At 45.5% G+C, this 13,411-nt stretch overlaps 1 protein-coding gene across 50 annotated transcripts in view; it reads right to left on the bottom strand.

The window, feature by feature from the left end:
* The window catches only part of Sorbs1 (sorbin and SH3 domain containing 1), a 231,072-nt gene that overhangs the window by 104,914 nt on the left and 112,747 nt on the right, over positions 1-13,411 (bottom strand). For 32 of the 50 annotated variants that reach the window (XM_078035284.1, XM_078035215.1, XM_078035343.1 and 29 more), the window contains exons 3-6: positions 12,474-12,528; positions 7,414-7,479; positions 4,138-4,233; positions 1,670-1,798 (exon numbers count right to left, since the gene is read on the bottom strand). In XM_078035284.1, coding sequence (XP_077891410.1) covers positions 1,670-1,798; positions 4,138-4,233; positions 7,414-7,479; positions 12,474-12,483 — 301 coding nt within the window. In that variant the 5' untranslated portion in view covers positions 12,484-12,528. The remainder of the gene's footprint in view (positions 1-1,669; positions 1,799-4,137; positions 4,234-7,413; positions 7,480-12,473; positions 12,529-13,411) is intronic. The other 18 variants (XM_040271989.2, XM_040271991.2, XM_013362846.4 and 15 more) reach the window with 1 other exon arrangement.

The following is a 13,411-nucleotide window of genomic DNA, read 5'->3' as shown; positions in this document are numbered from 1 at the left end:
GGCCCAGAGAGGATGATTTGAACCTTAAAAGAAATATTTTTACCTCTTCTTCTTGCCCCTATATTTCCTAGAGAAGAGAGTAGCAAACTGCTTTGGGTCAGGAATTAGATATCAGCACAGGACCAAAAAGCCACTATCACTTTTTAGTGCCCTTCCCTGGGCCTATAGAGAAAGAATCCCTCTACAGGTACCAACATTACTATTAAGGTCTTGTGCTCCAACCCTGGCCTGGCCTATCTTCAAGTATCTGCCTCAGCACCTGTTATAGGTGGCTAGAACAGGAAGAAAGTCAGTTTTCAGGACACTGGGCACTAACCATTTCCATCCTGCATAATTCCACCTTATCACAACACGTGCGTCCTGTTGTATCAAAAGGGCTCGCATCTCCTACTTCCTTTCCTCTCTGGTTCCAAAGGAGTGGTGGTCAGTTCCTCATTTCAATTTCTCCTTATGTCATTCAAGAAAAAAGAAAACTTCCATCCCCTAGCAGCAGCTCTCAAATGTAGGTCCCTGGGTCAGCAGCATCAGCTGACCTAAGAACTTGTCACTTCACACGGATAAGCAAGAATCTAAAACTCTGAAGTGGGGCCCAACAACCTGTGCTTTAACCCCAGATAATTCTGATAGAGAGCATGAGAACCACAGCCCTACAGAGTAGAGAGGAGCTGCCCCAACCCAAACTTACTGCCCATGGAACCACAAAGTCAGCATTTGCTGATCCCAGAATACTTGGGCTGTGAGAAGCCCTGATCCGAGGCACCCAGTTAATCCTAATCTAATAATAGCAGCTAACAAACTAACGGTTTATTCCATGCCATCAGGCTGGTGTAAGCACTTCACATCCTTCTCGTCCATCCTTCCTGTGTGGCAGGTATAACAATCCACCACATGCCACAGACAAGATCATTAGGGATGAAAAGAGAAAGAGTAACTTGGCCAAGGTGCACAGACACCAGGTGGCAGAAGTAGGATGTGAACGCAGATCAGCAGGATTACAAAGTCCCAGGTCTAAACCTCAACACCACGAAACAGACACTCAGGTTTCCCATGTTGTAAATCAAGGTGGGCAGGGGACTTCACACAGGCTTCTTTGGTCTCCCTTGGCTCCTAGTCTGCACTAGTCTTTGAATTGCTCTCCTCATCCTGCTCCCTTGGCTGCCCGGGCCCACTCTAGGCCTGAGCCCTGTTGCCTCTGCTTTCCAGGGAGTGAGGTCATTCAGCCACCTGTACTTCCCAGTCTCCCCTGGCTCCTTCTACGGCCCAGCCATTCCCAATCAGGTCACAGCCAACTTTTCAGAAGCGGGGATGAGCTCAGAGAGGCCTAACCTATGGCCTGTCTTAGCATGTGCTCCCCAAGCCCTAAGGCACCTCTGTCCACGTGATTGCAATCTACAGAGCACTGGTCCATGTAATAGGACAATTTATTCAGTCAAAGCTATGATAAAGTGGAGATTACTGTTGTGATTTCACACAAAACACACAACTACCTGTCAGTCCAGGGCTTGGACCAATAGCCATCACAGAAGGGACAAGGAGTTGACTGTCCCAGGAACCACTGAAAAACTCAGGAGGTGGTTGATGAATTCACACTCCCTGAGAAAAACCAGGATGACTCTTGCCCTTCCCACGGGGCTCTGCACATCTGACCCCAGTCTTATAGGGAGCGCACCTGGCTTACTTTCATGTTGTGGGGTTTCCTGAGGGCTCACAGGGCTACTGCTTGGGATTTCCCTGTAGGATGATGAGGCCCGGAGAGTCACTGCTCCCTTCCCAGTGCAGATTTTTGTAGGATCCATGTCTGAAAAGAAAATAGCCAAAAGTGAACATTAAATCCAAGACTCCTGGAGAATTAAAATAACAGTCAGTTAGCAAATTGTTACAACCAGGGAATGAGATGAACCTGGTTAAAACTATGCAAAGTCTCAAACATTTGTGGCTAATGAAATTAATCTGAAGGTGGTAGAGAGGGATAAATCACATTCTCAGGGGGTTATGGCTCATCATGAGATTAGGGGGAAATGGAGGCAGTCAGCTCTGAGTAAGAGTATGAGTTACCATATCAGCTCAAAACATTTTGAAATGAAAGCAGGTTTATTCCTTTTATTAAATGAAGTTTAGGATGGTGAGTGGATTTCTAGCCAATTAGTAAGGCACAATTCAAAAAAGCATTTATGAAAGATCTCTCAAGCTTCCAGAGCACCCTTCTTACAAAAGAGCAAGCTGGCAACATAGAGAAGTTCGAGAGATGTTTTCAGGAGAATCACTGCTCTCTGAAGTTCTCCAACAGGAAAAAAAGGAAGAACAAGTCTCTTCAAATCTCTAAGTCAAGACTCTGAAATGAGTCTGGAGGACACACAGCTCATGGGTGGCGACCTCTATTCCAAACACAAAGAAGAACACTCACAGTAAAGGAGATGACTGGAGACTCAGCCCCCCAGTGGACAGTATCCTCAGAACCTCTGCTGAGTCTTCACAGGGTCTTCAACCTCCCCTTACAGTTTCATGAGGGCCTAATAACAGACCCAGGACACTTTGTTTCTTTGAGAAGGATATCAAAATACAGTAGTCACCCTAACCCAAGGGGGCAAGACCCTCAGTGACCATCTGAAACCACGGATAGCACTGATCCCTAGATATGCTGTTTATATATATATATATATATACACACACACACACACACACACACTCATGGCTATGATAAAGCCCCATAGATTAAACTCAGGAAGAGATTAACAATAACTAATAATGAAATGGAGCAATTGTAAACTTATAATTTAATAAAACTTATTTAAAACTTGTGAATTGTTTATCTCTGGAATTTTCCATTTAATACCTTTAGACCATGGTTGATCACAGGTGACTGAAACCACAGAAAGTGAAACTGCAGTTCAGGGGGACCACTGTAAGCTTCAAAAGATCTGGATGCCTATCCTCCAGGAAAATCAGTAATGAGGAGACAGGAAACGGGTGCAGACCATGCAATTCTAGAAGGCACATGTGCTAAATGTTTCTTTTTGTGCAGCTGAGCTAAGCTAAACTCCATGCTTATTTTTTTTTTCCTCCAAATTGCTCACAGCCTCTATCACTGACCTAAAATCGCCGCGCTTAGGATTATAGGCTAAAGCTCAGGGTGTGCATTTGCACAGGAAGTGGGCTCACTGTCCAACTCATCCTCATTCCTATGCAAGGATAGAGAAGCAATTCTTCTTTTCTCCTTGCTTTCCATTCCAACAGCCCTTTCCCAACAACTCAGAATGGTCATCGGTGCTATAGAAGAGGACAGATCTGCCCTCTGTGTCCACTAAAAGCAAAGCACAGAAGCCACAATGCACGGCGGAGCAGGAGGTGGCCTTGGAGAGGCTCTGACCTTTCTACCTGTCAAGAGGGTAAGTGACTGATGTCACAAAACTATTAGGAAAAATGTTTATGGTCATTTCAAAAAACCGAGGGGCAAACTGGCAAATCCAGCCAGAACTGCCCAACTTCTGGAAGTGCTACTGGATAAGATGCAGCCTTGGCCTTACTTGTCCCACTTGGTACAGAAGGAAGCTGTGAGTCAGAGCTGACATCTGAACTGACATTTTAACTGTGCCTTGCCTCCTCCCCACCCAACAGGCAGGAAATAACTGCAGGTAAAGATAGGGAGGGGCAGGGTGCTCTGGAAAACAGCCCAGAGCATCACCAAAGCAAGTTAAGGTTTGGCATCTACAGCAGCTGCTTCCAAGTCAGCCCAAGTCAGAGGCTCCCCTGTGTGAGGCCAGGTTAATTCTCCAGGAAAGTAGATTTTTTACTGAAGCACAGGAAGTTGTAAACCTCTAGGGAGAGCTAACAAGTCCACGCAAACCAAATGCCCTGCCCCCAACTGACCCTTCTCCTAATGGAGGGAGGGCAAGGCCATTGTTTGCAATTTTCCTTCTTGCTTCTTGTTGTCTCCCAGACACACACACACACACACACACACACACACACACACACACACACACACACACACACACGAAGAAAGGAAACAAACAGGAAGAGAGGCAGAATGCCTCATGAACATGCAAGGATTAAGCCTCAAAGTATGTGTTAGAAGAAGAAAGGAGCCATGCGTGATCTAACAATTAGAAAGAAAGGAACCAACCCAAGATGAGATACCTGGAGGGAGCACTAGGCCTGAAGCATTTTTCACTGTCTTCACAGGAATTATTTTAACAGCAGAAATAGAGCGTGTGCGTAAAGGGTCGGCAGTTGCTGAAAACACAAAAGGGTAAATGGTGCATCCAGAAGGAACATTTGGGAAACACTCAGGCAGTTGAGGAACTAAGCAGGGACAATAGGAGGAAGTCGCCTACACAAGAAGAACAATACAAAGAGCAGTAGATGCAGTAATCAAAAATAACCTGCTTTCTCTCTCTAGAGTTCTGGGCCAAGTCACAGAAGCCTGCCTCCAACCATCACCCAAATACAGTTGGTCAGTGTTTACCAGTGCCTCCTGCCACACCGGGAGCTTGCCAAGGCTCTGGACAAAGAGTTGTACAGAGACACAGATGGCCTGGCAAATGGAGGAAGGGGAGTGCAATCAGGGTCCAGGGGCCCCTTGAGAGACTGCCGGGTGATCTGCTCTGTAGCAAGGGCTCTGGGGAGAGGGCTGTGGACCAAAGGCTCCAGATAAGTCGAGCAAAGAAAGGAATAAGTTTGTGAGTTGCCTGGTCACTTCAATCACCATAACTGCTTCCCCAAATCATAACTTGTGGGGTCCTGGGCTCACTCTAACAATCATTACCCTCTGGCCCCAAGCAAATCGGAACCCCCATCTGTTTGGAAACAGATGGTCTTGCTTAAACCTACCCTTCACTGGGAAAGAGTTGCCAAATATCCAAGTGCATGCTGAAGACTAGGCAGACTCAGGCACAACCCAAGGTCCCAATGCCCAGCTGAGCTAAAGCAGAGTAGGATCACAGTCTGGGATGCAAGGAGGACTGTGGTCCTCGAGGCCAGTGTACTTTCACTTATCTATCTGCAGTGTCTCTGGGCTCCCTGCCTGCCCAGGCTCTGATCTCAATGGTGAGTACATCCCCAAGCCTCTGGCGAGGCTTTATTTATGGCAGCAAATAAAGAAAGGTCAGAGCTCTTGTGCTCTGATGCCAAAGTTGCTCCAACAAATGATGCCCAGAGGTCTCAGGGCCCCAGAGTCACAGGATAACAAAGGGGTAGTACTGCTTGGGTATAAGACAGTCACTGCTGAATCAAACATCATGCTGGTGAAACCAAGAACAGGAGGGAGGGGGGGAGGCACCTTGGCAGTGGACAGTGTACCTCCCAACCCATCACCTGACACTTCATATGCCATATGGCCACCAATAACTAAGTAAATAATGACAATTCTGCACACAGTAAGATACAAATGAACTTTCACAGTCATCCTATTGACTATGCCTCATGATCACCTGGGAGACTGGCTGGGTGGGAGATCTGTTACTATTTTCAGAGGAAGAAGCCAACCACTCAGTTCTCAAGTGCAGAGGCTGAGACTGGAGCTCAGCTGTCCTGGTTCCTGGTTCTGTGACCTCCAGAGGCTCCCCTGACAAAACACCTGCCTCTTTGTTTCCAGTTAAAGATGAGTCTTACTAGGAAGAGAGTAGAACCCACCTCCACCTTCCACCCTCCTCCCACCTCCTTAAGTCACTTGTTTAAATGAATTCACAGGGACAGAGTGGAGGGACCCACAGACTTTAAAAAATAATGAGATCCCCACCCCCACCACGCTCCTCACTGGATGCTTAACACTCCCTTGCAGCCACTCCACATGTATTGCCCCCAATGTCCCCTAAGTGCAGCTGCACCAAGATTGTTCAAGACCCCAAGAACACAGTAGATACAGTCCCACACCAAGAGTGGCCAGGCAGGGAGGCAGGGAGAACAGGACAACAGCAGGACACCTCCTGCCCCTAAGGAGCCTACCTCCAAACCACCTGGGCCCAGAGTCCCCAACTCCTCCTGCTCTCTCTGCCTTCTCTCCCTCGTGGCTTCCCTCTGGGTTCATACCTGGCCTTGTCTCAGAAGGAAATCTTGGCTGCACCAGATGGGAATTACAAAGGCCAAACATGACACACTCTCTGGCATTATTCTTTGGGAGATCTTGCCTTTTGGCTTAAATGGCCCACACCAGGGTTTTTTCCCCCGCTTCCCCTTTGATTCCATAAAATGTAGCTGAATGAGCAGTCAGAGAATCACTGGAGCCCCGGAAGGGAAGCAGGAATAAATACTACAGGCCATCAAAATCCCTCATTTAGAGAGAAGAGAAATCATACTCTTAAAGATAAAAGACCGCCCAAGACATCTCTGTTTGTGAAGGGAGAACTAGTCCTTGAACCGTTTCTCATTACTCCAACTTAAGCTTCCTGTCACCCCATACTGCAAAAATGGTGTCAGGAACCAGATGCAGTAGCACATGCCTGTAATCCCAGAGATTTGGGAGGCTGAGGCAGGAGAATCAGAAGTTTAAGCATAGCCTCAGCAACTTAGTGAGACCCTGTCTCAAAATAAAAAATAAAAAGGGCTGGGGATGGAGCTCACTGGTTAAGTGCCTCTGGGTTCATTCCCTGATACCAAAGGGGGAGGGGGCGTGCCAGGAATCCACTGCTAGGCTGTTTAGACAGACACATTAAAGAATTCAAGGTAAAAGTCTCTGAGCAAATAGGACCTCAAAGGTCATCTTATCTATTATTCACTTCACAATTAAATCTCTTTTCTAAAAAGAGGTTTTAATGTTTTACTAGTGTGTTATATACAATAGTGGGGTTCATTTAGACATATTGATATGTGCTTATTAAATAATTTGTTCTGATTCAATCCCCAGTACTTCTCCTTTCCCTCCCCTTGCCCATGATTCTCAACTTCAGTATTTAAAAACTAAAAATATGAAGTCTCAGGATATAGCTCAGTGGTAGAGGGCTTGCCTAGCACACAAGGGGCCCTTGGTTCTATCTTAAGCAGAACAAAAAAAAAAAAAATCTGAAAATATGACAGAATGTGCAGGAAACTAATTGCACTGAAATAATTTCTTTTAATGATCTAGGCTCTTGCCTCCCAGGCTGTGAAAGTGTCCCTATTTACCAGCAAAGGTGAAATGTAAGATTTCAGGGTGATGAATGCCAGATGCATAAGGCATGGCAGATGCCTTGGTCTATATATTTGACCCATTCTTCATAGCATCCTTGTGAACTAGGGACAGTTTTCAATATACCATCTCAGAGCCTTCGACCAGTGAGAATCAAGAACCCATGTCATTATAGGGAACTGGTCCCTAGTTCACCGCCTGATTGGCCAGTGAAGTTACTCCCAGGGAAGTGGAGTGGCCCAACCCACATACCACACACCTTCTAGAAATGCTTTTCAGTACCACCCCAGGCTTCTCTTCAGGAGCCTTACCTTTGTCTTGCCCATTGCTGCCAGGTGCCAAGCCGTTCACAACAGCTTTAGAAGTACCATCACATTCTGAAAGAAAGAAAAAGAACATGAGATTTGTGACCATATCACCCAGCATTTACTGAGTCCCATGTGGTACAAGGTGCTGGAGAAAGAGTCAAGAGACAGCAGAGGGGTCCTGTCCCTAAGTCCCTGATACAGCTCTATCTACCATCACACATCCCATCAGTTTTCTCAGGGTTGAGATAGACCCCCTAGGGCATCCTGGGAGACTTCCAAGAATGTTGTGTGGCCTGAACCAGGCAGGATACAAAATCTATGTAGAGATGGGAAGTATGTTGTGGGTGATATGTGTAAATTCTCTTGCTTCCTTTTCTTTTTCTTTTTGTTTTTTTTGCCATGTTGTTTTGTTTTAATTTTTGTTTTTGGTATATTTGGTCCTAAGGATTGAACCCAGGGGTGCTTCAACACTAAGTTACAGCCTTAGCCCTTTTTATTTTGAGGCAGGGTCTCACTAAGTTACCCAGGTTGGGGGGCTGGGGTTGTGGCTCAAGTGGTAGAGTGCTCGCCTAGCAAGTGTGAGGCACTGGGTTCAATCCTCAGCACTTCATAAAAATAAAATAAAGATATTATGTCCAGGTTGACCTCAAACTTATGATCTTCTGCCTCAGCCTTCCCTTCAGGCATATGCCACCATGTCCAACTATGGCTTCTTTTCTGACATTTAAAAAAATCTTTTGGGGCTGGGGTTGTGGCTCAGTGGTAGAGCACTTGTCTAGCATGTGTGAGGCACTGGGTTCGATTCTCAGCACCACCTATAAACAAATAAATAAAGTTCCACCAATAACTAATAAAAAATATTAAAAAATTAAATTAAATTAAAATAAGAAATTAAAAAATCCATCTAACTCCTCTAAAATGGAACCTCCTATCTGACAAGGCCTGTCTACCTGCTCAAAGGCCAGCTCAAAGGCACCCTTGTGCATCCACAGTGCACCATGTCAGACAATCAGATGGAATCCTCGGGCTCCCTGACATCTTCCCTCACCCGTCCCGTGTCGAGCTTGTCAAAGTCATGCCATCCTTTCCATAGTTTGCCTTTAGACACTTCCCCTCCTCATCACCCCAGTTCAGGTCCTGTGCTACTGTCCCAGAGATGCCATGACCTCCTGACATCCTGCCTGCCTTCTTTCTGTCCCCTCTCTACTCCAACCCTTATCTGCATCCGGAGAGCACTTTCTAGACTCTGACCTAACCACCACCTTGCATTAAGGAGCCCGGGGGTGCAGGACAGATGGAAACAAAATGGGACTCTGCAACATGATTCTCTTGGCTGTTTTCCTTTAAATGTACTATATTTGACCTCAGATTTGAAAATTAAAATTGGAGAGTTTAGCCTGGGAATTCACTCATGTAGAATATTATTTCCACTGGGAAATATATGTATTCCAAGTTCCCAAAAGTACAGAAATGATTGTTTGGGATATATAAAGTTTTAGTAAATAGGGTGACCTGCATCTAGGCAATACAAGGTTATATTCAAATTAACAAACCAACATTCTTGATTAAAAACCAACCACCCAGCCCACAAGCCTCAGGGGCCACCAGGCCAAGGACAGAGCATATCCAAAGGACAGAGCATAAGCAAATTGTCCTGAATTGAAGTCCCTCGGGACCACCTGTCCAAGCCCTTCCCAGCTGTATTTCACTCCTCTCCCTGCCTACTCTGCTGAACTAAACTGAGTGTATTGGAGACTTTCAGACTTCTAATCCTTGGTTCCTTTGAGGTACTGGCTAGGAATGTGGTTTCCTTACCTTGGGGAAAGCCTATGCATCCTAAAGTCTCACCTTGAATATCACACCTCCTCTGTGTCAGCTGTGACTTTCATTAGTTCTGCTCAGCTGCAGACAACACTGAGACCTTCCCTGCCCACCAGAAGCCTGGGTCTCGCCCAGTTCTTTATCCCAAAGATAGATAGTGGCAGGGCAGGGAAAATAGGCAGGAGTGCTTGGAGGAGTGCACCCCAAACATCAAAGAGCTAACCAAGCTACAAACATAATCATAACTATAATTCTTTAAGCATCTATCTGCCTGGGTTTGAGGATCTAGGTTCAGCATTCCATAATCAGCATTTCACTTTATCCTTTTGACCCAGCCCTTTGCAGTTAAGAGTTGGGAACTTCTATAGATAAGAATACTGATGCACCGAGAGAATGTCAGGCCTACCCAAGATCATTAAGCTGGGAGTTGAACAGCCCCAGATCATAGCTCATCTTCTTCCTCCCTAACTAAAATAATTTGGTTTCCTGATTTATTTTATACCATATTTCCCCAAATGCTGGGCTTGAAGCCCACTCCCAAACTCCAGTAACAATGTCTGGCTAAGATTTCCACCCTACCAAGGTTCTTAACAATCAGCCTCCTGAAAGGTTGGACACCCGATAAACTACACAAACAGGCTAGCCTGGCTACAGCCTGCACCACACATGAGCAGGGACCCTGGCCCTCTCTACCAGTGCCCTGGACTTCGTCCATGCCAGCCCCAAGGCTGCATCTTGTTCCTCACCCACATATGCCTGCAGATAAAGGGTCATTCCTTTGGATGCCAAATCTCCCTTGAGCCCTCATTTCTGAATAGGTAGAAAAATAGCTTTGGTGAGAAGGCAGAAACCTAAGTACAGAAAACATCACAAGTTCCATCATTCAACCATCTTTATCCCTTTCTATGTACCTGCCCTGGTTCCCCTTGATCACAGCTGTTTGGGATTGTTGGCTTTGCCTTGGGCCTCCCCAGGCTTGCAGAGAGTGGCCATGAGCTACCACCAAACCCAGGCACACGTTCTTCCTTTCCCTTTTTCTCCCTTGATTAAACATAATAATCAACCTAGAAAAAACTTTGAAAAAGGGTTTAAGAAGCAATAAAGCCAAACTGGGTGCCAAAGTAAAACCTGTCAGCCTACTTACTCAGGAAGCTGAGGCAGGTAGAACATAAGTTCAATATTAGCCTCTGCAACTTAGGGAGACCCTGTCTCAAAATAAAAGAAAATAAAAAGGGCTAGAAATGTAGCTCACTGGTAGAGTGACTCTGGGTATCCCTAGTTTCTGACACCCCCCAACCCCTACAACCTACCCCCAAAGCAACAAACTCAAGCCTCTGCAGCAGCATGTCCAACAGGCTGCATTTGCCTCCACATCACTCCATACTAGTTAAGTGATCCCAGTTATTAGCCCCTGGGGGCTCTATTTCCCCATCTACTTAAAAGAGGCAGTAAGCCAGGCCCACATTTGGTTTCCAGGAAGATGAGGCAAGATCATGCAGGTAAAGGATTTCTGTCAGATCCTGGCAGCTCAGTCCAAAGGTCAACTGAAAAGAACACATCTTTCATGCTGCTCTTTCTCTCAAAGATGCAAACAAATGTTTTCCTGGCAGTTAGGGTCTTCCCCCTGATCACTGTTAACAGTAGCCCACTATCCCATCAGACAATACATGGTGCATTTTCTCATTCCTTTCCTTTATGAGGGTGATGTTTTGTTTCTTTCAAATTAAGATAGAAAGTCCTAAGACTGAGATTATAGGGTCACAGGACACAGGGCTTCCTAGGAAATGCCTCCTTTTAGCCCCTCTGTCAGTGAGACTCTGGGGAAGTCCCTTGGGCACTGCCACATCTCACCCTCCCTCCAGGCCCTCCCTTCCTCCTCCTTTGCCTCCCCTAATAGATATCTGTAGCAGGATGCCAGTTGAGGCGAATCCTGAGATTGGAAGAGTAAGAAACTTTAGACTGTAGAGCAAAACTTTCGCAGGAGGGGAAGCTTATTTTAAATGACAATAAATGCAAATGAAGAACAAAAAATGAGTTACATACAGCACCTTAGTCCAATTGGAGGGGGGAAAGGTACACAGTGTCTTCCTACACAGCAAACACACTCAGGAATGGGGGACAAGTCAAGTTCTTCTCTTTGCAGGGAAAAACTCTGGGCTGCTAATAGCATGAACTCCAAGGATAGAGCACTAGCCATGTCTGGGCATGGTGCTCAGTATTTGAAGAGCATTGCTTCACTAAATCCTCTCAAAATCCCAACAGGTTGGTGTTTTACCGTGGCCATTTTATAGAATGCAAAAAAGCATCTACCACAGGCCCACAGTCACCTCGAAAATACATGATGAATGAGGTGGGGGTGTGGCCCTGAGCTTTTCCCCCAGACCACACCTCACACTGTCCTGCACAGTTCAGGACTTGGCTAAAAGAGCACGGATGCCAAAGAACAAAAAGAGGCTAGTTTTTAATCTACAGAGTTAAAATCCTTGAAATAAAGCAAGATTAGGGGACCCCTTGAATGAGATATTCACCCAGTTACCCTGCCATCCCCACCTGCAGGTCCTGGGAGGCTCCAGAATATGCTCCAGAGCCATAGTAGGACCAAATTTCTGATGGAACTTTCTCTGCCTCCAATTCTAGGCTGGAACCCTGGCAATTCTTGGCTGCACAATCAACAGGAATCTCTTTCCTTCTCTGTCTTCCTTAACCCTGTACTTTCCATACTAGCCCAGGACTAAAAATACTCAAAATTATTCATCTGTTTAGTTCTTGATTTTTTACTATCAACAGCACCCGCAAAAGGGTGCACATTGTTCTGCCAGCGGAAATAAAGGAAGTTTCAGATTAGCTCTCACTCTGGGGTAATTATGGTCAATCTGGGTACTTTTGCTGCGATCTCTCAGATTAAGAAATGCCACTGAGGTGTACAAGTCTGTCAACATTTATCAGATTATATACTTAAAATACTGCACTGTGTTGTCTACCGATTATGTCTCACTAAAAAGAAAGGGGGCTGTTGTAAAGATCAGAACATAGTACATGCAAAGTGCACAGTACAGTTCTGACACCAGAGATACTCAGAAAAATATTAACCATGTATGTGGTGATTTATGACAGAGTGTGGGTGCTTACTCACGTTTTGAAAAATAAAATGCTGTGGGGCCCTCAGAGTATATGGGAAATCTGGGTAAACTGCCCGGTTTTGTAGACTTCACAAAAGAAAGGCAGAGTTTTAAATGACTTACCAGAGCTCATGGTGGTGGCAGGACAAGGCTTCTGCAACTGGGGCTCTGAAATGCTCTGCAGAAAAACAAACACCACACAATGGGCTGGATGAATGGCAGGTTCAAGACAAATCCTATGGCTAGCATTAAAAATGCAAGCACTGTAGCCCTTGATAAAACAGAGCTGAACCAGGAGTCGCCTGGCCAAGCGTCGTCAGGCTCACAACTGGCCACATACTTTGTGGCCTTGGGCACATCATTCAACCCGTAATGAAATGTATCCGTTTTAATTGTACCATTAAAGTTTTGACAAATACACGTCTTAAAATCACCACTCAAATATACAGATAGCATTTCCATCATCTCAAAAAAGTTCCCTGTGCTTCTCTACAATGGGTATATCATCCCAACACCCTAGGAACCACGGCTCTGCTTTCTGTCCTCATTAACTTCTCTCAATGGTGTTTTATAGTTTTTGAAACACAGGTATGGTGTGTATTATGAATAGTGAGTTCTAACTGAACACACGTGTAGGTCACACAGTCAGGAAAGTGAGTCCTCAGGGTATGCAGAACCTTGACACTGAAAGTGTTGTCCCAAGACCATCAGTACTGGTATTAGCTGGGAGCTAAAAACGCAGAAACCCATGAGGCTGGGGATGTGGCTCAAGCGGTAGCGCGCTCGCCTGGCATGCGTGCGGCCCGGGTTCGATCCTCAGCACCACATACCAACAAAGATGTTGTGTCCGCCGAGAACTAAAAAATAAATATTAAAAATTCTCTCTCTCTCTCTCTCTCTCTCTCTCTCTCTCTCTCTCTCTCTCTCCCTCTCTCCCCCTCTCTCATTCTCTCTTAAAAAAAAAAATTTAAAAAATAAATAAATAAATAAAAAACCGCAGAAACCCAGACTCCACTTTTTCTACGTAACTGAATCAGAATCTGCATTCTAACCAGAATACA

This window comes from Ictidomys tridecemlineatus, chromosome 1 (assembly GCF_052094955.1).
Source record: "Ictidomys tridecemlineatus isolate mIctTri1 chromosome 1, mIctTri1.hap1, whole genome shotgun sequence".
Lineage (NCBI taxonomy): Eukaryota > Metazoa > Chordata > Mammalia > Rodentia > Sciuridae > Ictidomys > Ictidomys tridecemlineatus.
This window is presented reverse-complemented; position numbering and strand designations above follow the sequence as displayed.